At 36.1% G+C, this 27,881-nt stretch overlaps 1 protein-coding gene across 10 annotated transcripts in view; it reads left to right on the forward strand.

Annotated features, from left to right (window-relative positions):
* The window catches only part of WAC (WW domain containing adaptor with coiled-coil), a 90,051-nt gene that overhangs the window by 59,246 nt on the left and 2,924 nt on the right, over positions 1-27,881 (forward strand). For 4 of the 10 annotated variants that reach the window (XM_003938394.4, XM_074405167.1, XM_039478594.2 and 1 more), the window contains exons 5-12: positions 998-1,113; positions 1,966-2,078; positions 6,692-7,000; positions 19,020-19,265; positions 21,554-21,676; positions 22,606-22,754; positions 25,121-25,239; positions 26,717-26,903. In XM_003938394.4, the coding sequence (XP_003938443.1) occupies positions 998-1,113; positions 1,966-2,078; positions 6,692-7,000; positions 19,020-19,265; positions 21,554-21,676; positions 22,606-22,754; positions 25,121-25,239; positions 26,717-26,903 (1,362 nt within the window). The remainder of the gene's footprint in view (positions 1-997; positions 1,114-1,965; positions 2,079-6,691; positions 7,001-19,019; positions 19,266-21,553; positions 21,677-22,605; positions 22,755-25,120; positions 25,240-26,716; positions 26,904-27,881) is intronic. The other 6 variants (XM_074405164.1, XM_074405166.1, XM_074405168.1 and 3 more) reach the window with 4 other exon arrangements.

Consider the following 27,881-nt stretch of genomic DNA (forward strand, 5'->3'; position numbering starts at 1 on the left):
GTGTAAAACATGATTTCATGAGTAATTTGCATGTCTGTCATCTCAAACATTTGTCATTTCTTTGTGTTGGGAACACTCAATCCTCTTTTCTAGCTATTTGAAAAAAAGATATAATCAGAGTTACTTCAGTAAGCTCCTTTGAAAAAAATAATTAAGGAATTCAACCAGGATACTTGAGGTTCTACTAGATTTCCTGGGACCAGTTAGGCACTTAAACATTTCATTTTGTGAGATTAGTTTTATGGAAATTGGACCTTTCAGATTTTTCTAATTTTGTTACGATGTTACATTGCCTGTAAAAATACCTGGAAGAGGCGATATGTGAGAATTTTTGAAAGACCATTTTTAGTTATGGGAAAATGAGTGATACTGTTAATACTATATATTATATGAGAACAAGATTCTAGTTACTATGATACGTACTTGACCCATCTTGTCTATTTTGAAGGTGAAGCAGATTTATAGCTTTTAATTAGCTTTCTGTTTATGTTTACACATTTTGGTTTCTTTTTCACTGAGTAACAGTTAACACAGGCAAGATTGTTCTCTTTTATACCATATGTAATTACTATTGTGCCTTAGAATTTAGAACTGATGATCACATGCCATCATCTAGTCGAGAGTATATTCCTCACCCTCACGTTACTGGATTTCAACAGTTAAAATTATGGTGGGCTATTTGGTCATGTTTTCTAAAATCAAGATGATATTAATTTTGCAGTTTTCTTCTGTGCCTAGCAATCTAATTTTTATTCTGCTTAATTTTGATATTTTAGAGTTGTGTTGTCTTTGAAGATTTTCATAGACTAAAGTCTTCTAAATACTTAATGCAGATAATTGCATTCTAGTTCAGGGTAGAACCTTTATCTCATAAGTATTTTCCTTTATGTGTGCTTTGATGTTCTTGATATTTCATTTCATGTGATTAAATAATATTTCATTTCATGTGATTAAATAGTATTAACATTTTCTAATTGTAAAAAAATATATTTTTAAGCCTTATGATTCTGCGGATGACTGGTCTGAGCATATTAGCTCTTCTGGGAAAAAATACTACTACAATTGTCGAACAGAAGTTTCACAATGGGAAAAACCAAAAGAGTGGCTTGAAAGGTAACTTGCTTTTAATCTAATTAAACATTATTTCTTTATCTTGGTTCTATAAGTTAATATCTTAAAACATCAAACATTCTAATTGAGCTTTTTTATAGTGATACTCATCTACACTTTTTAGTTGGCAGTGCTTGATGGCCCATCATGTTTTCCATAGTTTGTCTTTATTTTTAAAAACAAAAAACGTGGCCAGTGCAGTAGGTCATGCTTGTAATCCCAGTGCTTTGGGAGGCCAAGACAGGAGGATTGCTTCAGCCCAGGAGTTTGAGGCTGGCCCTGGCAACATAGTGAGACCCTGTCTCTACAAAAAAGTTAGCTGTGAGTAGTAGCATGCACCTATAGTCCCAGCTACTCAGGAGGCCGAGTTGGGAGGATTGTTTGAGCCTGAGAGGCGAAAGCTGCGGTGAGCCACAATGGTGCCACTGCACCCCAGCCTGAGCAACAGAGCAAGATGATATCTCAACAACAACAACAAAATTCTTGGACAGATAGGCAACTGTCCACAAAGGCCTTGTGAAGAATCAGTATAGTTAATATAATACTTACCTACATTTATGCATAACTTTAATAGTTTTTGTAATACCATAATGTTTCTTTGATATGGAGAATGAAATGCTGAGCTTTGGTTATGGCGTTAGTGGTATAATTTATTGGTATAGTTTTGCTATTAGTGAGAAACATTAGTGTTCTGTTTGCTACATTCCGTCTCCCACACCAGTTAAATTATGACCATGTTCACTTCTTTTGTTTTCTATATAACATTTGTTATGCATTTGGCCAGGGCTGTTTATTATGGAGACTCATGCCCATGATGTAATTTTTAATGTGTTTATCTTATTTTTTTATTTTTAGAGAACAGAGACAAAAAGAAGCAAACAAGATGGCAGTCAACAGCTTCCCAAAAGATAGGGATTACAGAAGGGAGGTGATGCAAGCAACAGCCACTAGTGGGTTTGCCAGTGGAAGTAGGTATTAATTTTTTTTCTATTAAGTGTATGTTTGATTTATTCCTATTTTTCAAATCTGTGTCCATCATCTACATATGTAAATTAAAATAAATAGAAACATATGTTCTCTTATGTTGGATTTATCCCCCACCCTCTACCATTTTGGTCCCTGAAAAGGGAAAAGATACACAGTAGAGTAGTACACATCTGTGTTTCCCACTACCAATTATGGCTGAGATGGAGTTGAATTGCAAACAAATCAAATTTATGTTTTGAATTGGTTTCTCTTGATCCCTGATCCCCCCGAAACAGGAGCTTTCTCTCCCGCCCACCCTCCTGTGCTTAAGTTGTGTCCTGTTAAACTAGAGACAAATCTCACTGGGTTTTAGTTTAATAATTGAATCGTAGCCACACAGTGACACCAGAATAGCTGGTGTTTTATGTTACCAATGAGTAACTTGTTTATCCTTGTATTTGGAAATTAATTTCACCCTGATCATTGATGTATATAATATCTCTATTCTGAATTTCCACCCAATTAAAAAAATGTCTATTAGAAAACTTAGACCATTTTGTTTTAAGGTTCTTGTCATCTGTAATTCAAACTCAGTGTTCTTCTGAGGCTAAATTTTGCGATAGGGAGACAATTTTGGATAACACACGTTTGTTTTATAATTCATTCTCCAAATTTGAAGCTTTTTTAAAGGTATGCTTTCCACTGGCTTCCCTTATCTTGAATAAAATTTACTCACGGTGCCGTGGCTAATGCCTGCTGCAATCCCAGCCCTTTGGTAGGCCAAGACAGGAGGGTGGCTTGAGGTCAAGATTTTGATACCAGCCTGAACAGTACGGCAAGACCCAGTGTTGACAAAATTAAAAATTAACCACCCAGCTATAGTCCAGCAACTTGGGAGGCTGAGGCAGGAAGATGACTTGAGCACAGGAGTTTGGGCCTGCAATGAGCTGTGATCATGCCACTGCACTCTAGCCTGGCAACATACTCTGTCTCCAAAAAATTAAAAACTTTAAATGCCACATAGATTTCTCAGGCTCCTTTTGCAATTTTGAGAAGAATTTCTAAGTGATGTTTTTTGGGAACTCTTCGACTTCAGTATTTCAGTCCTGCTCCTTAGACTTCAGTATTTCAGTCCTGCTCCTGTAACTCAAACCAAAAAGTCGGAGGGTGTGTTTGGTCTTGGAAGGGATTATTGAGTTTTTGATGGGAGAAAATATTTAAGATGAAACAGTAACAAACAGAACTGCAGGACTTAATTTTAAATATTAAATTTTTAAATTAGTGAAATTATATATAATTGTTTAGTGATATAAAGTACTGAAGTTAGGAAATAAAAGAACATTAAATTTTGAGATGCCTTTGATTCTAGTCCCATTTCTTTTTATGTCTTAACTGACTTTTGTCAAACAGTTAAAAATGAGACAGAGGATTTCCACTTGAGGTAAATTAGTTGCACCCAGCTTGTGGGCTTTTTGAATAAATTGCAGGGGAGGGGATGCATAGAAAATGAGTGACAGATAAGTATAAAAATAACTTCTTTTTTCTTCATGAATTCAAAAGTAAGCCATATTTGTGAATGGAAATGTAAAGTGTTCTAATTCCATGACCCAAGAACATTTTGGAATGTATACTTTCTCTGTGTGCATATAAATGTATATACAAATTATATATATATGTATGCCAAAAATGTTATTCTGTATTACTGTTTTTACCTGTTCCTTTATTCAGTAATGTATCAGATACGTTTTTATGTCCTTTTATAATTCTGAATTTGCTATATTGGTTGCATAGGTATACCTTCATTGATAAATAATCCCCTATCAGTGGAATACTTAGGAGGTTTTCAGCTTTTTCCTACTGTAAACAAGATTATGATTCAGATCTGCCCACTTGTCTGATTACTGCCTTCAGTTAAATTCCTAGATGGGCAAATGATGAGTCAGTGGGTCTGTGGTTAGTTGAAATGTAGTCATGTGTCACACTTTGAGTTTCGGTAATGTTTGAGAGAGAACCTTAGCTGTGTTGCTTTTTTTAAAACTTGGTCAACTTAGTTATACTTGGTGTAGTAGTAATAAAGTCAGTAAGCCATTAAAGTGTTTAACTTAGTCTATCCAAAATATACTGACAGAGTGTTCAGTATACTGGTGTTTGTGTAGAAGTATGGCTTAAAGCTGCTTCTTGACTATCAATAAAAGAACTGTAGGGGATGTCAGAGGGGCAAGGTTTGGGAAGATTTTTACATGTAAAGAGGTGAAGCAGATTTTAATGAGGTATTTGGTTTTGGTTTTTTGCAGCGTATTAAGTGTTTGCAAAATGCTAAAATATTTTAACCAAGGCTGGGCCTGGTGGCTCATGCCTGTAATCCCAGCACTTTGGGAGGTCAAGGCAGGTGGATCACCTGAGGTTAGGAGTTTGAGACCAGCCTGGCCAACATGGCAAAACCCCATCTCTACTGAAAATATAAAAATTAGTTGGGTGTGGTGGAGTGTGCCTGTAATCCCAGCCACTTGGGAGGCTGAGGCAGGAGAATCGCTTGAACCTGGGAGGCAGAGGTTGCAGTGAGTGAGCCGAGATCATGCTGTAGCACTTTAGCCTGGGCAACAGAGTGAGATTCTGTCTCAAAAAAATTAAAATGTTTTAGCAGTAATATTCTACACAACTTGATACTGAAAATTGGGTAAAATTTCTAGTTTGCTATTAACTGCTACTAAATTTTTTTTATTATTGTGAACCTGTGCTTTATATGGTGATGGCTCTGTGTTTAGAGAAACCTTGCTTAGGGTTTCTCAACAGAAGCACTGATGGCATTTTGGGTGAAGTAATTAATTGTTGGTTATGGGAGGCTTTCCTGTTTTGTAAGTGGTTGTACACTGTAACTGGCCTCTCCTCACTAGATGCCAGTAGCATACCTCTCCGTTCTCCAGTCAGGAAAGGCAAAGCACCACCCTCTGGGAGGGTGGCAAACAGGCATTGCTTTAACTGTGTGTATCCAGAGTTGTAAGTATAGAAAGCTCTTAAAGCTATAGCTTCCCCTGTTTCTGTAATGCTGTTGCCTTTTTTATTTTTTAACTTATAACTGTTAGAAGTATCATCCTTAATTTTCATTGGAGTGCATACACTTGATACATTTTGACTAGCCATACAAAGCTAAAAGGAAGGTGTAGCTTTCTTGGTTGAGGAAATAAAAATTGTATATAGGATTGGGCATGATATTATTCCCATTATGAATGCCCCTAAAGGTTTCTGTTTTAGTAGTATCCTCAGTGTACATGGCAGAAACTGTAGATTAAAAATTTTTTAATTTTATGTTCATACAAGTTGGTAGCTTACTGATACATTACCCTCATACAACAGATGTTTATATTCTGTTCATTTTTGTAGATTTTTACTTACAACACTGATTTTATATATTAAGTCATTGTTAAAAGACCTTATGTTTTGATGTGATCGACTTTGTGGGTAGTATTCTGGTACCTTTTGCTGTGGTGTAACATGTAGTGGCTGTGTACCGACAACTTTAAAACTGACTTAAAATTTGAGTGTTCCTCCTTCGTTGTCTTGTCTTGGTCTTTACAATTGGAGGAGCTGTTAATTGGAAAAAAAATACAAAAATCAACAGAGGGAGCATCGCTTTAGTAAAATTATTACACGTTACATGGTTGGATTTTATCCTGTTTCTCTCCTTGGAGGTTATTTTAATTCTCTAGTTGTTGATTGGAATGTTATAATTTAGATTGGACATTTCGAATGAACCTTAACATGATCATTGAAAGTTTCCTTCCTTTGTACTGTTTTGTGGGATCATGGTGTTAGAATTTAAATTGTTGATAGATTTTAAACTGATTTCAGTATTTCTGAGCTTAAAAGTGTTTTTGTGGCTTTAAATTGAAAGATTTGTTTTTAATATACCTAGTGATAAGTAGATTTTTCTGACTACGTACGCTCCAGGTGTTGGACTTCTATTTTCAGATAGCATTATGCATTATGATTTTATTACCATTTGTAGCATTATTAAAAATATTACAGATTGGTTTACTTACTGTGTTCACAGTTCATCATAACTTCAGTCATCTCGAAATGATTTCATTTAAGCCTTAGTATAAACTACTTTCAAGGCAACTAATTAGCTACCTTAGTATTGAAAAAGACCAGGCTAATAAAGCTAATATTCTTTTGCAGTTGAACCACTGTGAATAATTGAATCATTAAATTCTGTGACCCATAGTGCAGAAGAATGAAGCATTTACCTTTTTTGCTTTTAAAACTTTTTTTAAATTTTATGAGTATGGTATTATAATTCCATATATATTTTTTAAATGTTTTGTTTGAACTACAGTGTGATTCTAAGGAATCCTAAAAAAATGTGTAGCCCCCTTGGAATACAAATATAGATTAATATTTATAGTGAGGAAAAACTCCTCTTCTTCCAGTATTGCATATTTACATGCCAGTAGTAAAACTGCAGACACTAACTGGGTTTGCAGTTTTATAAAAGGATATATGAGTACAAGTATGTTGCTAAATTAGCTGATGTTAAAGGTAGGATTCTAACGTAATCTTTTTTCTTCCCCCTTCTGTCATTCCAACATCTGTTTTTTCGAACTGTGAACTAAAGTGGAAGACAAGCATTCCAGTGATGCCAGTAGTTTGCTCCCACAGAATATTTTGTCTCAAACAAGCAGACACAATGACAGAGACTACAGACTGCCAAGAGCAGAGACTCACAGTAGTTCTACGCCAGTACAGCACCCCATCAAACCAGTGGTTCATCCAACTGCTACCCCAAGCACTGTTCCTTCTAGTCCATTTACGCTACAGTCTGATCACCAGCCAAAGAAATCATTTGATGCTAATGGAGCATCTACTTTATCAAAACTGCCTACACCCACATCTTCTGTCCCTGCACAGAAAACAGAAAGAAAAGGTATGCCATTATTACTAGATGCTGCACGTTGAACTATAGTTTCTACGTTTCTTAAATATTACATTATTTCCTTTGGCTTACAAGACTTTATTATAAATTTTTTTTAAGTCTTTTAGAATGTTTCTATGTAGAGTTAGGTCTAGAGTTAGTAATATTTAGCTTTTTTTCTTTAATTTATAAGTATCCAGCCTCAGAACTATTTCTTGCCTCTGAATTAAGTCAAGTGCTCAATTTATAACAATAATGGTTTAAGTAACTTGTCAAAGTCAAATACCTGTCCCTTCAGTTTTCTGTTTTTTTGTGATAATTGTCTTGACAGTTGAGTTTATAAATCGTCTGCTTTCTCTTAATATTTAATATGAATAGAGATATTTTTAAACTAATTTCTTTATGACATTTCATTACTGGTTTCAGTTTGTGATTAAAAAATTTAAGTTGTGGGTCATAAGATAAGGAGTGTTAATATCTGAATTGGACCTCAAGTGTGAAGAGTGGAAGTTAAACCCAAATTGTGTTTATCCAACTCAGTGTCAATAATCACAGCATGTTCAAAAAGTTACAGAAAAATTGTGAGAACAGCTACTTGGAAGGTGACACACAACATAAGCGATGTGATGAGATCTGTATAGACCATTCACAATCCCAAACTTGTACTTCATAGTATGTTTTAAGAGTCTAAGGAAATTAAAACACAGAAATTGTCACAGGTAGACCCAGTAGCAGACCATTAGTAAGTGTTGAGGTGCTTTTTAAATGTTCTGTGTGTTAGGAGAGGCTTGATTCATTAATTCACATTGATTTAATTTGTTGACAAAGGACTCAGATATTTGGATTTCTTTGTTTCTGGTTTCCTTTCTTCTTGAACTACAGTGTGATTTTAAAGAATCCTGAAAAAGAACTTGTAGCCCCCTTGAAATCTAGGTTAATATAGATTAATGTTTATAGTTGAGCAGAAACTCAACTATAAATAACATGTTATTTAAAATTTTCTTATGTTTCCTGTTATATGCATGTAATTTGAATATTCCTTGTTATTAAACCATATACTTTAGTGTATATATCATGTAGTACATAATGTGTCAGATGAATGCTTGTTCTAAATGTCAAATTCGGTAAAGATGATTTGTACCAAAATTCATACATAACATGTCAGATTTTATCCTATGACAGAATTAAGTTTGCAAAGAGAAATACTGAGAGATGAAATCTGAATTAATGCTATAGTTAATATATTTTTCTTAGGACATTTTGTTTTTTTTTTTTAGTTCCTATAATTCTGACAATTTGCTCACAGAAAATTGCTTTAAAAATCTTTGTCAGTTAAAATTCTGATGGTCCTTTAAAAGTATTTATCCCATTTTACCTTTGTCCATTTAACACATTTTAACTCCTTTTTGAAATTCTTTATCTAGCTCTGTGTTACTGTTCTCCTTCGGTTTCCTAGTTGTGTTCCTTCCTGCTTCAGGCATATCGATATATTAGCCTGTTCCTTGATAGTCATTTTGTTACTGTCATCACTACCAACCAAATCTTTAGTTCTGGTTCACACTTAACTTTCCTACTTAGCTTCTGTAAACTCTTAGTATTTGTTACATATCCTCAGATACAATGTGTCCCTGATTTCTTCCTTTCCCACAATTTATTCTTAGATTCACTGTAATTGACAGCACTGTTCTCCCCAACTTTGCCTTATTCTTAAACATTCTCACCCACATACCGATTGACAAATCTTGGGTTCTTTGTCCTAGCACTTACTGAAATTTGATCCCTCCCTCCCTCCTCCCCCTTCCCTTCCACCTCTGTCAATTGTAAAAGTATTTTGTGGAGATTTTACTTACTGAAATTCAGATTGTCTCTCTCTGTTTGTTAATTTGTAAAAATCACTGTATTGTTCAGACTGGTCTCAAACTTTTGGCTTCAAGCAATCTTCTGGCCTTGGCCTCCCAGTGTGCTTGGACTAGTATGAGCTACTGTGCCTGGCCTGTCTCTCTTAAAATAATCTTCTGTTTATCTTCTTACCTAGTCTACCCACTTACGGTAGCGTCATTATACAATTTAAATTGAATTCCTTGCTTAGAAACTTACAGTGGTTTTTTAATATCAAGATGATAAAGTCCATACTTTTTAGTACATTATAGCAAGCACTTGACAGGATGGTTGCAGGCTGTTACTAGTTTGATCTTCACCTGTTTCGCCCTTAATTCTCTGTAATTTATCCATTGCAAACTTGGACATTTCTTAGGACTTGCCATTATCTTTCCTGTCCTGAGCTTTTGCTAAATAGGACATGTTCTTTCTTTCATTGCTGTCCTATTGAATCCAATACTCTTTCATTACAACACTTAAAACATTATAATTTCAGTTTTTTCCATTAGATGATATCCCCTCTAGGGCTCAGCATTATGTTTTAATGTATTTCATACTTTGTTCACCTTCTTATGTACTTCGTTCACCTTCTAAGCCTTCCCTCTGTGTAATTTGATGCTAATTGTCTTATATTTATTTTAGTTTATTCCTTAAAACAAAACTGTGAGGGAAAGTAGTATCTCTGTCGTAGAAATTGCCCTAGTTCAAACGTGGTATTAGAGGCAGCTTCTCCACAACTCTAATCTTTCCTCAAAACCATATGTAATGAAAGACATAACATACACCACATCTGTGTCAGTTTGGACTCTCATAATTTAAATTTTTTGATGGAGTAGATTAGAGTTTAAATTTCATGAAATGTTTGCTAATCACAAGCATTATGTGCATAATTTATATATAGTATTCCTAAACTTGGGAGAAACTTGATTACCTACTGTGGAATTACCTGTTTATGTAGGGGAAATTGTGAAGCCTTTCCAAGAACTTCTTGTATGTTAATTGAAGACTGTTACTGCCTTAGATAAGTTTTATAGCAACTTTGTTGTTTACAGATTGTTCTCCATTTGGTCTGTATAGATTGTTCTCTATATTTCTGAAGTGTTCATTAGTTTGAAATATTTGTTTCTCAATGGAGATATCCGTGCTATTTAAATTAAGCTTTCTATTGACTCTTCTCATCAACTTAGTGATTTTGCTTGTTTAGGTTTTTCTTAACAATTCAATAATTTATATTAAGGGTTGATGATCCAAATCAGGTTGCTCTGTTGGTCTTAAGCACTAATAGTATAGTTGAACTGTGTCTAAAGATGTCAGTGTTGGAGGCTGTGAGAGCAGAGTCTTTGTCTTTCTTAACCACTGCTCTATTCCTAGTGCTTGACAAATACTAGGCAGTGTGTAAATACTGGTTGTAGATGGATGCCTGTACAACAGTGTGTAAATATTTGTTGTAGATGGGTGCCTATGCAACAGTGTGTAATGTTTGTTGTAGATTGATGCTGTATGAATAGGTGTTGAGAGTTGGGGGAGCACTTGCACTGGTCATGGTTTAAAAAAGTATTTGAGGAGAAGTGTGTGTATGTGTTATACATCTGATTAAAGCATACCAGCGGTGAATTTAGATCTGTTTGATGCCAGTGTGTCATTTGAGAGAAAGAACCTAAGGTGAACTCAATGTTTGTGCCTGCTTGAATGGTCAGAAGAGCAGATAAAGCTGCAGAGCTCTTTACATCTGCAGAGAACAGTCTTGATGTTAGGTAGAATGAAACAAGGGAGTGAGGTGACCCCGTTTAGGTCTGTATTTGTTTGTTAGGGTAACATTTGACCATCTATGTACGATGACTTTATGGATAACCCTATAACAAATAGAGAAATTCTGATACACCAAAAAAATATAAAACTGAATTTTATCAGTTGGCACCCCAATGGCCATTTTAGGCCTGCTCTAACTCTACCATCTTTTCCAGATTTGTGAAAAGACAAAATAGGAGACATGGGTTCTTGTTGTTTGCTATGACTAGGTTAAGTTTCAGGAGAGTTTAAACCTTTTTCAACAAGTTCCTTATTTAATAATTGAGAATTATGATTTATTAGCAGAGATAAATTTGAAAACAAAGTGGTCACAGAGTTAGACCTATTTAGTAACCTCAAGCTAGCTCTCAGTATGGACATGTAAATAGTCACATGCTCTTATGCTGGTGCCATATGCAAGGGGCAGTAGACTAGTCCAGGACAGACTAGTCGTATTAATTAATATGAGGTGTGACTCAAGTCACTTGAGGTAAAATTCCCTTCTGTTTTTATGCTATCCGTAGACTAAATGACAATTGCGTGAACCCAAAAACCTCAGTATGGGTTAAAGCTAGGCTCCTATAGCTGATGTAGATGGTCATTAACTGGCAGTGGTAGTGGACCAACTTCAGCACTGAGTTGTTTTGCTTTAAAATAATTTTTAGAACGATTGGCCACAGTTATTCAAATATTTATTGAATAATCAAATATATTAATGTAGGAATATAGTCTTAGTCGATAAGTTTAAGTTTAGTCAACTTACTGATAAAACGAATATTAGGAAATACTGTTTGTAATTTACAGTAAGGAAGATGTTCATCAAGACCCAAAATGGATTTGTCCTTTTAAAAATTAATATATTTGACCACATATAAGACATTTTAAATTTCTTTATGGAAAGTACAATAAACAAAAATTGAAAGTTAAATACCAGATATGAGAAAATACCTGCAGCATATTTGCAAGATTCATTAAAGAAACTTTAATTCATATAAAGCAGTATGAAAAAGACAATCCAGTAGAACAGTGGACATAGACTGTGAACAGAAAATTAGAGAAGGGCAATTGGACCATATACAGAAATTCACTTGAGAATGGATCAAAGACTAAAGTTAAGAACTAAAACATTGAGACTTAGAAGAAAACAAAATCTTCATGGTATTGGATTTGGCCATGATTTCTTGAAATATGATACCAAAGCACAGGCAACAAAGAATAAAATAGACACATTGAACTTCATCAGTATTAAAAACTTGTGCATCACAGAGTGTGAAAATGCAACTCATAGAATGCAAGAAAATATTTATAATATATGTGATAAAGGATGAATGACAATATGTAGAAGTCTGACTCAACCATGTAAAACAACCCAGTTCATAAATGGGCAAAGGACTTGAATAAACATTTCTGCAAAGAAGACATTTTGGTGGCCAGTAAGCACATGAAAAGACGCTCAACCTCATTAGTCATTAAGGAAATGCAAGTCAAAAACTATAATGAAATATCACTTAATACCCATTAGGATGACTATTATAATTAAAAAATGGAAGGAAGTAACAGGTGTTTTGGAGGATGTGAAAGAATTGAAACCCTTGTACATTGTTGGCAGGAACATAAAATGCAGCATCTCTGGAATATGGTTTGGCAGTTCCTCTAAAAGTTAAACATAGGATTGTGTGTATGATCCAGCAATTCCATTTCTAGATATATACCCAAAAGAAAGGCAGGGACTCAAACATGCTTAAATGCGTGTGTTCCTAGTAATTATTCACAGTAGACAAACATTAGGTAGAAAGTATTTTTGTTTTGAGACGGAGTTTCGCTCTTGTTACCCAGGCTGGAGTGCAATGGCACGATCTCGGCTCACCGCAACCTCTGCCTCCTGGGTTCAGGCAATTCTCCTGCCTCAGCCTCCTGAGTAGCTGGGATTACAAGCACGCGCCACCATGCCCAGCTAATTTTTTGTATTTTTAGTAGAGACGAGGTTTCACCATGTTGACCAGGCTGGTCTCGATCTCTTGACCTCGTGATCCACCCACCTCGGCCTCCCAAAGTGCTGGAATTACAGGCTTGAGCCACCGCACCTGGCTGACAAACATTAGGTAGAAACAAGTGTTCGTTGGCAGATGAAAGGATACCTTGTGATACATAGACATAACAATACCATATTCATCCTTCAAAGGGAGTGACATTCTGATACATACTACATGTGTGAACCTTGAGACTATTACATGAAATGAAATAAGATAGACACAGAAGGACTCATATCATTCTACATATACAAGGGTACCTAGAATGGGCAAATTGGTACAGACAGAAAGTAGAAGAGTAGTTCTCAGGAACTGGTGGGTGGTACCCAGGGTGGGAGTGGGTGTTACGTTTCTGTTTGGGAAGATGAAAATGTTCTGGAGATGTATAGTGGTGATAGTTGCACAGAAATGTGGATGTGCTTAAAAGTATACACAGAATACTTTACTTAGAAGAGTAAGTATTCTTGTAAAATGGTTAAAATAGTAAATTCTTGTAAAATGGTTAAAATAGTAAATTTGATGCTGTGTATACTTTACCAGGAGAAAAACAGTGCAAGAGAAAGATTGCTAGTACATGCTAAAAATTAACATTACTATGAGGACATTTTTTACTCTTGAGATTAGTGACAATTGAATGTTGGGAAGTAGAGTATGTGGGAAGTGTGTAAGTGGGTCCTGCTAACGTGGGATATGACTTTAGGAAAGTCCATTAGAATTTGTTTAGCTTTTATATGTATTAACGTGAAGATTTTCTCATTGAACAAAAAAGTTGAAAAAGATACCATCTTTGTTATAAAGCATCAACATATTTATGTGCATTTATAAATGCGTTGAGTGCTAGAAAGACACATGAATAAAAATACTCAAGAATTTAAAAATTAAAAATCACACTAAGATTTATAATAGGTGTTGTCACCTACCTACTTTGTTTTTTTCCTGCTACACTTACATACCTCTTCATAATCTGCTCCGTGTCTCCCATGTAACACCACTGTTGCAAAATAAAGCAGGCTGCCTTTGTAGCAGTAATTTGAGCTTCACACGTTCCCATGTCCTGCTTAGTATTAACAGCAGCTGTCAAGACACTTCAGGAAGTAATGATTAGAAGTACACTTACTACCAGTGTCATTTAGATCTTACTGTATATTGAAAAGGAGTTGAAGATACCAGAAAAAAAGGTCAGACACAACGTTTGACTTCATGCTCTTACAGTGGTTTACAAGAGTACCTATACGAAGAGTTGAAGTGATAATATTTTAAACCCTAGAAAGAGGTTATAATAACAGATTTTTATGCATCTAGTCTTTGGTAGGTTGGTCACCCTACTCCCCACCCACCCATCGACCCCCGCCCCCTCAGCCCCGGCAGAATTTGGAAATACAAGGGAATAATTTATAAATAGCATTAAGAGGTTTTGTCTCTTAAAGTAAATACAACTTAAAATCAAATGGTGACATTTATGGCACGTATCAAATAATTGGTCAGAGATAGACAAGTCACAGAAATGTCAAATGGGAGAGTGAGGGAAAGTTTAAAATAGCTTAGGAAGAGATCACAAAATATCCTTTAAAATATCATAGGCACACACAAGTCAACACTAGAGCTAAAATCAGATATTATTCCATTGCCAAAGACTGATGATAAAAGATCATTTAAAGCAGGAGTTTCCAATCTTTTGGCTTCCCTGGGCCACATTGGAAGAAGAACGGTCCTGGGCCATACTAAATACACTAATGGTAACTGATGAGCTTTTAAAAGAAATAGCATGTTTTAAGAAAGTTTACAGAATTGTGTCGGGCCACATTCAAACCCATCCTAGGCAGCATGCAGCCCATGGGTCATGGGTTGAACAAGCTTGCTTTCTAGTAGCCTAGGTTTCTTTAGTGCTTGGTTAAGTTTGCAATCAAGCAATGAGAGTAGGGCTGATATTCTTAAAAAACAGAAGAATGCATTGAACTGATTTTGTAATGAGAAACACTACATTCTTTTATGTAAGTTCATTCTTTGTGCTTAGCTATTTTCAAAGATAAACATTTTGTTTATGTTCAGTTTGATGTAAACATAAAATATATTACAACCATATTAGCCTCACATCCTTACAAATTAGCTTAAAAGGTTTCAGACAAATGAAAGTGTTAATTACAATTAGATATTTTTATACTAAGAGTACACTGATTTTGAAAAATTAAGTTTTTTTGCCTTGTGTTTTCAAAAGTGGTTTAAGTTATTTTATAAGATTATTTAAGTTAAATTTGTCTCTCTATACTGTTAAGCTTCATGAATATAGCATAAAACATGAGCTATTCATCATTTCCTTTGACTATTAACAGATGACAGCTTAAGGCCTACCTTCCCAGCATTATCAGGTGTTTTTTTTTTAATTTGTTTAACTCATTTAAAAGTTAAATGTGAATACACATGTACATGCTCCTGTTACCTGTATTGAAGAATGCTTTCATTAACTGGCATCCAGGCAACAAATACATGTTGATGCCATTTTGGTACCAAGTCCCGTTTTCTACCAGGGCCACAGAAAAAAGTACAACAAGGCTGGGCATGGTGACACGTGCCTTGTAATCCCAGCACTTTGGGAGGCTGAAGTGGGCAGATCACTTGAGGCCAGGAGTTCGAGACCAGCCTGGCCAACATGGCAAAACCCCATCTCTACTAAAAATACAAAATTTGCTGAGTGTGGTGGTGCCCACCTATAATCCCAGCTGAGGCAGGAGAATCACTTGAACCAGGAGGCAGCCATTGCAGTGAGCCGAGATCATATGCTGCACTCCAGCCTGGGTCACAGAGAACAACTGTATCTCAAATAAAAAGGGGGCGGGGAAGGGTGCAGCAAAATTGCTGTCTCGAGGAAGCTCATGTTCCTAGTACAAAGGAGGGATAATAAATGTAATAGAAGATACTGAGTAATATGCTAGATTTGAATAAGGGCACTCCAAACACAGAGGAAGGGGCACGCAACCAACACTTTAAATGTAAAACCTTTACCTTTTGTAATATTTCAGTGATAAAACTAAAACTACCTCTCAGAAGAATGTTTTATGTTTTGTATTAATTATTAAACTCAGCCATGAGTATTGTACATGTAGAGTGAGGCATGTAACATAAGAGGCATGTCACGTAAGAAATATGTAAATAACTTGCAACATGCTTTAGAAGGACATTTTTATGTGTGTGCTTTGGTTGAGGGTCGTGGAGCAATAAAAAAAAGTGTTAACTATAGCATGCTGAAGACCTGCCTGGAAAAAAGATTTTGCTTCTGTCCTTGATCGTAGTCTTATTTAACTCAGTTTTCCACATTGTGCTGTATTTTTTTTTTTTTTTCAGTTTTGCTTTCTGTTTTCTTCTGTTTGTTTTTAAAGTTGAAAGGAACCTTGGAAGTTCTCCAGTGTACTTTGGCATAAACACCAAGTAATGCCAGAATCACACATAGAACTTTTATAAGTTATGCCCAGGCCTCCCCAGTTTCTATAGATGTGGCTTGGAGCCCAGGTATCTGTTTCATTTTGTTTTTTAACTTTAGAAGTGATTCTGTTGAGCAGTCTGTTGAGAAAAATCAAACTTTTACTTAGAGAAATTCTGGCCTTCAGAGATGTCACTTGCCCAAGAGTCCCATAAATATTAAGTAGGATCAGCTGGTTTCCACACTACTCACCTATAATTCTCCAAAACTCTAAAAGAAGTCTGTCGTTGGGGTGAATAAACTTATTAAGTAGAAATTAAGGATGTTTTTGTTATTCTTTGTTAATGATTATGTGTATTTGTTTTCTGTCTTGGAGTATCTTCCTTTTTGCTTAGCTTGATGGACAACACTGAAGGATTTTTAAGCCCTTCTGTTAATTTTTCATGTCTCTGATAGATTTGGCAGCACCAAATAAAATTGTGAACACCTTGCACTTTGTTCTCCAACTTGTTTCTGTTGTTTCTGTTACTAAATGCAGAAGAAAATTTATGGAAATAACAAAAAATGAGGATGATTTCACAGGGATATTAGTACTAGTTTAATTCATGCAGGAAGTAGAAATATAGAGCTCATTTCATTATGAATATTAATCAGGATGCCCCAAAGTTGTATGTGAAGGAATCTTTACGAGGGATATGATCTGGAGGTTACTACTAATATAGTCTATAATTGATTGCCCCATAAAATACAGTGGCTGACAGCAGTTTTTTGGCTTTTTTATAGACAGGGCCTCACTCCCATTGCCCAGACTGGACTGCAGTGTCTCAATCACGGCTTAACTGCAGCCACAACTTCCATGGCTCAGGTGATTCTCTCACCTCATTTTCCTGAGTAGCCAGGACCACAGGTGCAGGCCACCATATCTAGCTAATTTTTTGTACTTTTAGTAGAGACAGGGTTTTGTTATGTTGCCCAGGCTGGTCTTGAACTCCTGGGTTTAAGCAGTCGTTCGCCTCACAAAATGCTGGGATTATAGGCATGAGCCACCGTGTCCATCTGACAGCAGAATTTTCACAAGGAAAACATCTATCATTTTATTCAAGTTTCTCTATGCTTATCTATGAATCCAGAACAGCAAAGCTGAAAATAATAGTCTGCTGAAGTACCCTCCTTTAAAAGTGTATACCTTACACAAATAAAAATATCTTAGTCCTTCTGAGTTCATCATGGTTAATCAACACATTTTTGAAATATACTTAAATGAGCTGTGAGAACCATGCTTTAGAGAGCTGTTATTCCTAGTTCTTTCGACCATGATAATAGTGTAAAAAGACTGATAGTAGAGTCTGTTTTCAGTAAACTTGCTAGTACTGTATACAGACAGGATCTTGGAAGTCTTACATAGGTTGTTTCTGGTTTTGTGCTAAAATACCAAAATGCTATTACGTTAGTCGTTTACTGTTTCTCCTGGTTAACATACATTAAGAGTTTCTCTGTGGGTGTGTACCTAAAGGGGAATTACTGGGTCATGCAGTGTTTGTATCTTCAAATTTTCTAAATAATGCCAAATTACTTTCCAATGTGGTAGTATCAATTTATTATCCACCAGGAATATAAAGTAAATGTTCTCATTACTCTTTGTCAACATTTGTTATTGTCTGACTTTTAAGTTTTTCATTATGGTGAGTGTAAAGGGATGTGTTGCTCTATTTTACATTTTCCTGATTTGTGATGAAGTTGAGCATATTTTCTTGCATTTCCTAGGCATTCAAATTCCTTCTTTGAAATAATTTTTATGTCTTCCACGCATTTTTCTGTTGGACACTTCGTCTTTTTTTATTTTTAGAGGTTCTTTAAATAGTCTGATTAAAAGTACTTCAAATATAATTGTTTTTGCTTTTTGTAACTTTATAAATCTTCTGATTGGTGTTAACAGATATCTTTCTGTGTTTTCCTATAATAGTTTTAAGACTTAAATACCTGTATAAAAGTTCATTAAACTGGCTTTGTTTTAGATGTAAGTTTTTGTATTTGGCATATGTCCTGCTAGCAGTGTTCTATTTCTTGAGGATATGGAATCTGCAAGATTTATGTTAACTAGCTTTTCAAATACTATTAACAGTGCTCTTAGGGCATGGATTACAGTTACACTGAAGCTATATAAATAATTTGAAACAACAGCTTTCCAATATTGTTTCGTGCGTATTTCATACATCCTTTATTTCTAAATACTATGAGGTGGGTTGTCTTTATTAAACTGTCCTTTTTAATTTTAATAATCTTTAAATGAAACAGATAGCTCATTGCCTTATTGAATTACAAAAGGAAAGTATGTAGTTATAAAACTTAGTTATTAAGTATAAAAGTCTCGTACTCATCTTCAGCCCATTCTGGGTGTAACCATTTGGTGTACCTATCCTGATCTGTATTAAGACCAATGTCATATTTAGGTAGGTTGTTACTGTGGCCATAAACATTTTTCACCTTAGTTTGTGAGATAAATTAAGTCCTGTAGAGTTACGTGAGATAAATAAAGTCCTGTAGAGTTACATTGTCCCTTTATCCTAATGGAAGCTTATTTGAATCTGTGGTTAATAGATTAATTGTGTTTGAGATAGCATTGCTGGTAAGACAGAGATTGGTACTTTCAAATCAGATATGCATATGGTTTACCAGGTTTTATGGCTTCAAGTTACCTAACTTTTTTTGTTCAGCTTTCTCACCTATGAAATAGGGTGGGAAATGCCTAAATCATTATTCTTATCACTTGGATGTTTACTGAGCATCCTCTATGCACTCCAGTGTAAGGGTTAAATGAGATCACTTGTGTTAGGTGCCTGGTACATGAGAGGTGTTCTTTGGATGTTTGTTCCAGTTTTCTCTTGAAGTAACTTTTCAGGCTTACTATCTTTTTATTTAGAATCTACATCAGGAGACAAATCCGTGTCACATTCTTGCACAACTCCTTCCACGTCTTCTGCCTCTGGACTGAACCCTGCATCTGCACCTCCAACATCTGCTTCAGCAGTCCCTGTTTCTCCTGTTCCACAGTCACCAATACCTCCATTACTTCAGGACCCAAATCTTCTTAGACAATTGCTTCCTGCTTTGCAAGCCACGTTGCAGCTTAATAATTCTAATGTGGACATATCTAAAATAAATGAAGGTAAATCTTCGTAACAACTTTTAAAAATTTATTTGGATTGTGCAAAATTATATAAGTAGTAAAATCTCTAGTTTAGGAATGGTCTGTGTTTTCTTTCGAAGTTTATAGTTGAACATTATTATTATTATCATTATTATTATTATTATTGGAGTATTAAATTTATATCCCCCATAGTTTAAGACCATTGGTAGTATAATAGAATTAGTGGTGCTTGGATCTTGTGTATATTTTTCAATATTTGTTACATGTCTGGTAGTTACGGGTGATAAGCCATTCTATGTACTTAATGTGTATGGTGATATTTTACATAAAAACAATAGAGCATTTGTTGGAATTGGTACAAAAACTTCTGGTATGTTTCTAAAAACCTGTATAAATAATTACTTAAGAATATTTAAAATATATTAATTACTAGAAAAGTAGGAATTCAGGTAACTACTTAAAATACTTTTGAAAAATACTGAGAAAGGAGGAGATAGGTACTAGGTAAGATACTGTCTTTTCTTCCTGGTGAATTGCATTATTTAATTCTAGTCTTGCTTTCCAGTAATGCTACTTACGTTTCAGAATATTTAGGTAGCCACCTTGAATAAGTCTGAATAAAATTAGTTGTAGTTTTAATTTGGAAACTATTCAGTTGTCACACATTAATTCCTAAGAGCATTGCACAATTTTCTGTTGAAAATGATCAATTTTTAGGTCGAAGTGGGTGGATCACCAGAAGTCAGGAGTTTGAGACCAGCCTGACCAAGATAGTGAATCCCCATCTCTACTAAAAAAACAAAAGTTAGTCATGCATGATGGCACGTGCCTCTAAATCTTAGCTACTTGGGAGGCTGAGGCACAATAATCACTTGAACCCAGGTGGCGGAGGTTGCAGTAAGCCGAGATCATGCCTCTGCACTCCAGCCTAGCTGACAGAGGAAAACTCCATCTCAAAATGAATAAATAAAAATAAAATGATCAATTTTTGTGTACCTTTTCACATAATATACCTGAAAGTAGTGTTAAGTGGTTAGGTTAGTTCTTTTTTTTTTTTTTTTTTTTGAGACAGGGTTTCGCTCTTGTTACCCAGGCTGGAGTGCAATGGCGCGATCTCGGCTCACCGCAACCTCCGCCTCCTGGGTTCAAGCAATTCTCCTGCCTCAGCCTCCCTAGTAGCTGGGACTACAGGCGTGCGCCACCATGCCCAGCTAATTTTTTTGTATTTTTAGTAGAGACGGGGTTTCACCATGTTGACCAGGATGGTCTCGATCTCTTGACCTCGTGATCCACCCGCCTCGGCCTCCCAAAGTGCTGGGATTACAGGCGTGAGCCACCGCGCCCGGCAGGTTAAGTTCTTAATCCTAAAAATAAAGCTGTCTCAGGCTAGTTGGTCATTAGTCTGTTCTTACTGTCCTTAATTTTTTTGTATTTTATTCTCAAACCATGTGGTTCTGTGTGTGGTAGGTAAATGTTTCACTTAGGCAGAGTGGGGCTTTTAAATAGTTTGAGGAGGCCAGGTGCAGTGGCTCATGCCTGTAATCCCAGCACTTTGGGAGGCCGAGGCCAGTGAACCATTTGAACCCAGGAGTTTGAGACCAGCCTGGGCAACATGGTGAAACCCTATCTCTATTAAAAATAAAAAAATTAGCCGGGCCTGGTGGTGAACGCCAGTAGTTTCAGCTACTTGGGAGGCTGAGGTGGAAGATAACCTAAGCCTGGAAGGTCAGGGTTGTGAGGAGCTGTGATTGCACAACCCTGTCTCCAAAATAAAGAAATAGTTGAGGAAATAATAGTTAATGTCAGTAATAAAATATCTTATGCATGAAAAATACGTGGTATTTCTAAATACTCACTTTTTTGTATCCGTTTTTAGATTATTGGGGCGGATGTTGATACAGGATTTGAATGGCCAGCTTGTATAAAAAGGCAGTCACATGAAATAGCAATTGTTTATCCAGTTAATTCCAAAACACATACTGAGCACTTACATGTGAATAGGTTTCTAACGTAATCCAAAGTTCCTGTGAACACTCTTTAAGTCTCATAGAGAGCCTCTGTTCAGGTGATCATCTTAATTTATTAGTGTAAAAGGAGCTCTTTTGGTTTACCTTCTTTTAGTTTCTTCTCTGCCTCAGATCCTTTAAATCTTGGGACCCATTGTAATACTCCTATCCAGTAGATTATTTTGAGAGTTCTAGTTAGAAATATTCCAGTTTCTCCTGGGTTCTCTTCCTTATCAGGTTGTTACTGATGCCACATAAGCCTCTGTTTTTATTTGAATGTGTGAAATAATATGTTTTTAGTTCTTACAGCAGCTGTGACACAAGCCTCACTGCAGTCTATAATTCATAAGTTTCTTACTGCTGGACCATCTGCTTTCAACATAACATCTCTGATTTCTCAAGCTGCTCAGCTCTCTACACAAGGTATTCATACTCAGATATCTCTAGAATGGTATCTTGATTTTGTTTTGTAATTAATAGCCCTTTTTTGTTTTTAGTGGTTTTTGTTTGTTTGTTTTTTTTAGTTTTTTTTAAGAGATTAACTATAATAATTTTGTGGGTTTTTTGGGTAACATTGGTATATACAGTAGTTTTATTTCCTTTATTTTTAGATGAAGCAAGCCTTGACATTTGTCTTAAGGTATTGCCATCAAATCTGTATTTAATTCAGACTTGGTTATTAATGAGGTTTTTTTAATACCAAAGCTGAAAGAATAGTATGATATGCCATGTATCTTTGTGAAACACTGCATGTATTTGAAGAGTTGAAGTTTGGTTTAGATTGACATTAGATGTTTTTTGACTGGATAATATGGAAATGCTCATTTTCTGCCTTGAATCAGATATCCCTCTTCATGAAGGTATCCAAATGGAGAGAGATACACATAGGAGCAAATGGGAAGTGAAAGGGTCACTTTGTCAGAAATCTGATAAACAGCAGGAATGCCTGGTCTGGAATGGAAGTATAATGGTGCAAAGACTCTTGCAACCCCCTGGCTAGCCTCATGAGCAGGAGACTGCGTGGGATACCTGGGCCTAAATGTAGAATAAGAAAGAAGAAATCAGGATGGTGAGGAGGCCTTCCATGTGAGAATAGGTTCAGGCCTAGCTTCCTGTTCCAGCCCCATAAAGGAGAGTGGGCCGCACTGGGTGTGCTTATCTCTTAACACACAGCTCACTTAGTGTGGCCCTGTGAGAAGGTCAGATTCTGATTTATTCATATAAGCTTTCTCTGGGTAATATCGGGGTAGGGGGTTTAGAGTGATACAAAGATCTTTACCACATAATATTACAAAGGACTTTAGTTTTTTGTTTTGTTTTTCTTTAAAATTAATTGCTTTCCTCTTTTACAGCCCAGCCGTCTAACCAGTCTCCAATGTCTTTAACGTCTGATGCGTCATCCCCAAGATCCTATGTTTCTCCAAGAATAAGCACACCTCAGACCAACACAGTCCCTATCAAACCTTTGATCAGTACTCCTCCTGTCTCATCGCAGCCAAAGGTGTGTCACCCTTGAGGGACATTTGGGGTAAAGAAACTACTTTTGGAAAATCAGTAACGTTTTAGAATCTGTTACAGAAAAAGTCCTCTGAGAGTGAGGTGTAGTGGTGGAGTGAATGACAGGTGTGGTAGTAGATGCCGCTAGAATTTCTCAGTGACATGGAGAGTGAAATCTAGAGGGTATACTGAGTCTTAATATTTGTAAAATTTTTGAACTCTGAAGGATATGAGAGAAGATGTTTTCCAGCAACTTTCCCATATTTGTATTTTAAAAATGAGGCAATTTCTGTGCTAAGTAAGAACTTAATGTATAAGTTTCACATCGTGAGAATCACTTGCTTCATTTAATAGATAAGAAAAACCAAACTTTTAGTTAAGTCTGGTTTTTTGTGGTAGAGTCAGAATTTGAAACCTAGGTGTTTGTGAATACAGGGATCCATTTTACTAAGCTTACATTGCCTGTATTTGTCTCAGCAGTATCTTACATGGCTGGCTCCATAGGTACAGTTAGAAAATTGCTGGTCTAAATGGTAACTGTAAGGGGAATTTCTTTTGAGTAGTTGTGGAACAGTGGACTGTTTCAAACTTTTTAATGCCAAAGAATTCTTTGTAAGACATTAAGTAGAAGCCCCAAAATAAAAATGCATTGAAACATATCTTGAAAGAGGTGGTTGGTCAGCTTTTAAGTCCTTGGCCATTGATGAATACATGTTTTAGGATCAATTTAGATTGATTTTTTTAAATTCCAAGTTACAGTTTATTATGCAGTTCCTTATTTGCCAGTATTTTGAGGGAGAAAGAATTAAAATGTGAGTTTCAGCAAAAGAGGTTAGTTTTGGAGCCGAGAACTTGTCTTTAGGGTGGTATTTTAAGAGTACAGAAAATAGTGGTTAAAAGTGAAGTAAGTGGTAGTACTGGTTTTATAGTCACTTTGTGAAAGCAACATTTCAAATCATTTAAGCAACCTGGGTGCTGTAGCTCACACCTCTAATTACAGCACGTAGGAGGGCAAGGCAGGAGGATTGCATTAGGCCCTGAGCAGTATAGCCAGACCCCATCTCTACAAAAATTATTTGAAAATTTTCTGAGGCATGTGCGCAGTGGCTTACACCTGTAGTCCCAGCACTTTTAGGGGCTGAGGCAGGCGGATCACTTGAGGCCAGGAGTTTGAAGCAAGCCTGGCCAACAGGTGAAACTCTGTCTCTACTAAAAGTAGAAAAATTAGCCAGGCGTGGTGGCACAGGCCTAATCCCACCTACTCAGGGGGCTGATCCATGAGAATCACTTGACCTAGGAAGTGGAGTTGCTGTAAACCAAGATTGCACCACTGCACTCCAGCCTGGGAAAGAGAGCGAGACTCTGTCTTTTAAAAATAAAAATAAAACAACTTAGCTAGGCATGGATGTGCACTACTTAGAAGGCTGAGGTGGGAGGATCATCTGAGCCTGGGAAGTTGAGGTTGGAGTGAGCCAAGATCACGCCACTCTGCACTCCAGACTTAGGCAACCGGCCTAAGACCCTGTCTTAAAAAAAATAACAAAACTTTAAGCAGATAGCTGTCAGTTTTTGTATTCCAAAACCTTTTTCAAGTTATTTTTAAAATAATTGAACATTTGGGCTTTTATGTAACACTTAACTAAGATATTCTTTATAAGACTTGACTTGAACAGATAGGTATTATTCAGAAGTAAGCAGGACATTCCAGATTTGTTAGGGAGAATTATTAATCATATCCCCTCACCACTGGCAAAAGCAGTGAGGCGTGACTTTATCACAAAGGCCTCCATCTGCCTTTGTGCCTCAATTTGGAGCTTATATTTTAAACTGCTTATTTTCTCTCTCTGTGGCTTCTGAATATAATAGGTACCCCAATTTGGTAATCATGGACTTCTCAGTCTACTTCTGCAGAGTAACATCTCCTTGAAAAATTCTCATGTTGAATTTTATATGGGCCATAACTCATTTTCTGATAGCCCAATTACCTGTTTCTCCATATGTCATTGAAATATGAGCATCCACGTATGTATGATGTTGCAACGTACATACTTACTTTGATGTAAAAGTAACAGTAAATCAGAAGAGATATAATGTATTGGAAAGAAAACCGAGCTGAAAATGAGGAGAGCTAGTTTCTTACACTGGTTTGATAGGGAAGTAATTTTATGACCTTGGGCCATTTCTACAAAGAAACGAGATCTGAGTTTCAGAACTTGACTGCCTTCTAGCTATATGGCCTTTGGCTAGTCCTTTGAATTCTACTTCTTTAAAACACCACATTTTACATGTTTTAAGATGATTACCTAGATTTTTGTGGGGAGAGATGTGGATTAGATTTGGGGACCATCTCACCAGATTTTGACATTTCAGGTTAGTACTCCAGTAGTTAAGCAAGGACCAGTGTCACAGTCGGCCACACAGCAGCCTGTAACTGCTGACAAGCAGCAAGGTCATGAACCTGTTTCTCCTCGAAGTCTTCAGCGCTCAAGGTAGGTTAATAATGTGTATTGAGACCACATTATTGTTTTCTTTAATTATGATATATTGCATTGTTTGAATATTATGTATGTAAAATATAACTTAACCTTTGACTCCATGAATAGCCTAAACTAGGCTTCTATGTTGTAAAATTTATAAAGACAAACCTGTATACAACAGGTAAGTTACTGTCTGTAGCAGTGAAACCTGGGTTATTTTGAAAAACGTGCCTCTTTTTAAAATTTTACACAGCAGAATATGGTGGGGCTAAAGATTTGTGATACTTATACCAGAAAGGCACGTGATTCTATAATATTTGTTGGAATTACATCACTTTTTAACCTCCTCATATAAGTTTTGATTTGAGTATATTGATGAAGCCAAAGTCTCATATCTAAAACTTGGGCTGTTTCCCAACTTGTATATATAGTGAGGCTTTCCTGATAGTCTAATGCTGACCGTATACAGATGGCTTTTTAGATAGTTCTATACCACTGTATTGTATTAGCACGTTTCTTGTTCATTAATAATACAAATTTAAATGAAATTTGTTGAATGTTTTCATTCGATTGATTTTCCTATTTTTTATTTCATGCTATGAGGTGGAAAAATAATTGAACTGTTTTTATTGTTGTTTTCTAAACAAGCATTTCAACTTACACCTCCAAAAGAGAGTTCTTCCCTTCAAAATAATCACCTCGGGAAGCTGTCTACTTACTCCAGCAGTGTTGCCATTGCGCAGCACATTTTTTGGAAATTCTTCTTTTAAATTGTCTTTAGAGGCTGCAGTATTATTTTAAATATCCTCAGTGATGAAAACTCTTCATCCTTTGGGAGATTTAGTTTTTGGAAATAACTGAAATTTATTCAGAGCCAAGTCTGGTCAAGCAGGTAGGAGATCAACTTGGGTGATTAAATTTTTTGGTTCTCACCACCATATCCCCAACCCTGGCCCAAACCATTCAGTTTTAAAAGAAGATAAACAATCTGAGTTTTGTTTTTGCCCTTGTTTTGCCACTATGCTTGTTCAGTGCTATCCAATAAAATGTCTGTATTTTCCTTCACATTATTTTACCCTCTGATTCAGAAGTTCCAGTGCTGAACCAAGGCAATATGTATTTCCCCTTCTTATCTAGATATGTATGAGACACAGCCTTCAGATGCGTATTATATCTACAGCTGTTAAAATGTGATCATTTTTTAGTTATATTATTAGTGTTTGTAGTACACAAAGTTAACAGGTTCTGCTCTCAGATTTGGTGAGTACAGTTTACATTGGACTCTGACAGTAGTGTTAAAAAGGCTTTACCCCCCTGAAGTATTTTGAGGAATAATATATTTGGATTGTTAATTCTCTTTGACATTAAAATAACAAATTTTTCCTAGGAATTTGGATATCTTTACGTTAATAAAAGGTATTAACATGCAGTTTCCAGGATACCTAGAAACTACTTTTAAACAAACTGCACATTCATTTCTGTTTTCTAGTAGCCAGAGAAGTCCATCACCTGGTCCAAATCATACTTCCAATAGTAATGCATCAAATGCTACAGTTGTACCACAGAATTCATCTTCCCGACCCACGTGTTCATTCACGCCTGCACTAGCAGCACACTTCAATGAAAATCTCATAAAACATGTTCAAGGATGGCCTGCAGATCATGCAGAGAAGCAGGTATGTTATCTACAGCCTACTTAAGTGATTAGCAAAACAGAACTTCAGTCAACTTCCAGGAAATCTAATGTAGACCACTGAATTCAAGCAATATTTAAAAATAACGAATCTTTAACTTGATCTTTGTAGTCATTCAAAAAAAATTTGATATATAAGGTAACTGTTTTGGTTTTACAAAATATTTTAACATAATTATAGCCACTGTTGTCAAGTACTCAGCAGTTAACTCTGTGCCTTACATTTATTTTCTTTGCCGCTTAAAACAGCTACGCAGTGCAGATAGTGTTTTCTCATTTTGCCATTGAAATCCTTAAGACCAAGTAGGTTATCCCAAGGTCATCCAGTTAACAGAGTGATGTGGCTCGAAGCCAGTGTACTTTTACCACTCAGCTGCTATGATAGTATCTGGACAAATGCAGTGGCTCATACCTGTAATCCCAACACTTTGGAAGGCCGAGGCAGGTGGATCACTTGAGGCCAGGAGTTCAAGAGTAGCCTGGCTAACATGGTGAAACTCTATCTCTAACCATAGGTGCAAAAAGTAACCAGGTGTGGTGGCATGCGCTTGTAATTCCAGCTACTTGGGAGCCTGAGGCACCAGAATCACTTGAACCTAGGAGGCGGAGGTTGCAGTGAGCTGAGATCGCTCCACTGCACTTCAGCCTGGGTAACAGAGTGAGACCTGTCTCAAAACAACAACAAAAAAAAGAACTGTTAATTTTCTGTGACTCTTCCACCAGGCTAGCAACTGGAAGTTAGGAAACATTTTTAATTTGGAATGAGAGACCTTAAGACATTCCAGTTACTGCCATTTGCCTCTTTCTTTTTGCCAGATAAGTAACCATCTGGGGTGTTGTGAAAGTTTACAGAAAATATGTTGTGTGTCTTATGATACAGGAGTATAGTGAGGTTCTTTAATCAATATTTAATACCTGAACTTGGAGGAATGACACTCTGGCTCACCCAGCATCTTTATTA

This window comes from Saimiri boliviensis, chromosome 8 (genome assembly GCF_048565385.1).
Source record: "Saimiri boliviensis isolate mSaiBol1 chromosome 8, mSaiBol1.pri, whole genome shotgun sequence".
NCBI classification, from domain to species: domain Eukaryota; kingdom Metazoa; phylum Chordata; class Mammalia; order Primates; family Cebidae; genus Saimiri; species Saimiri boliviensis.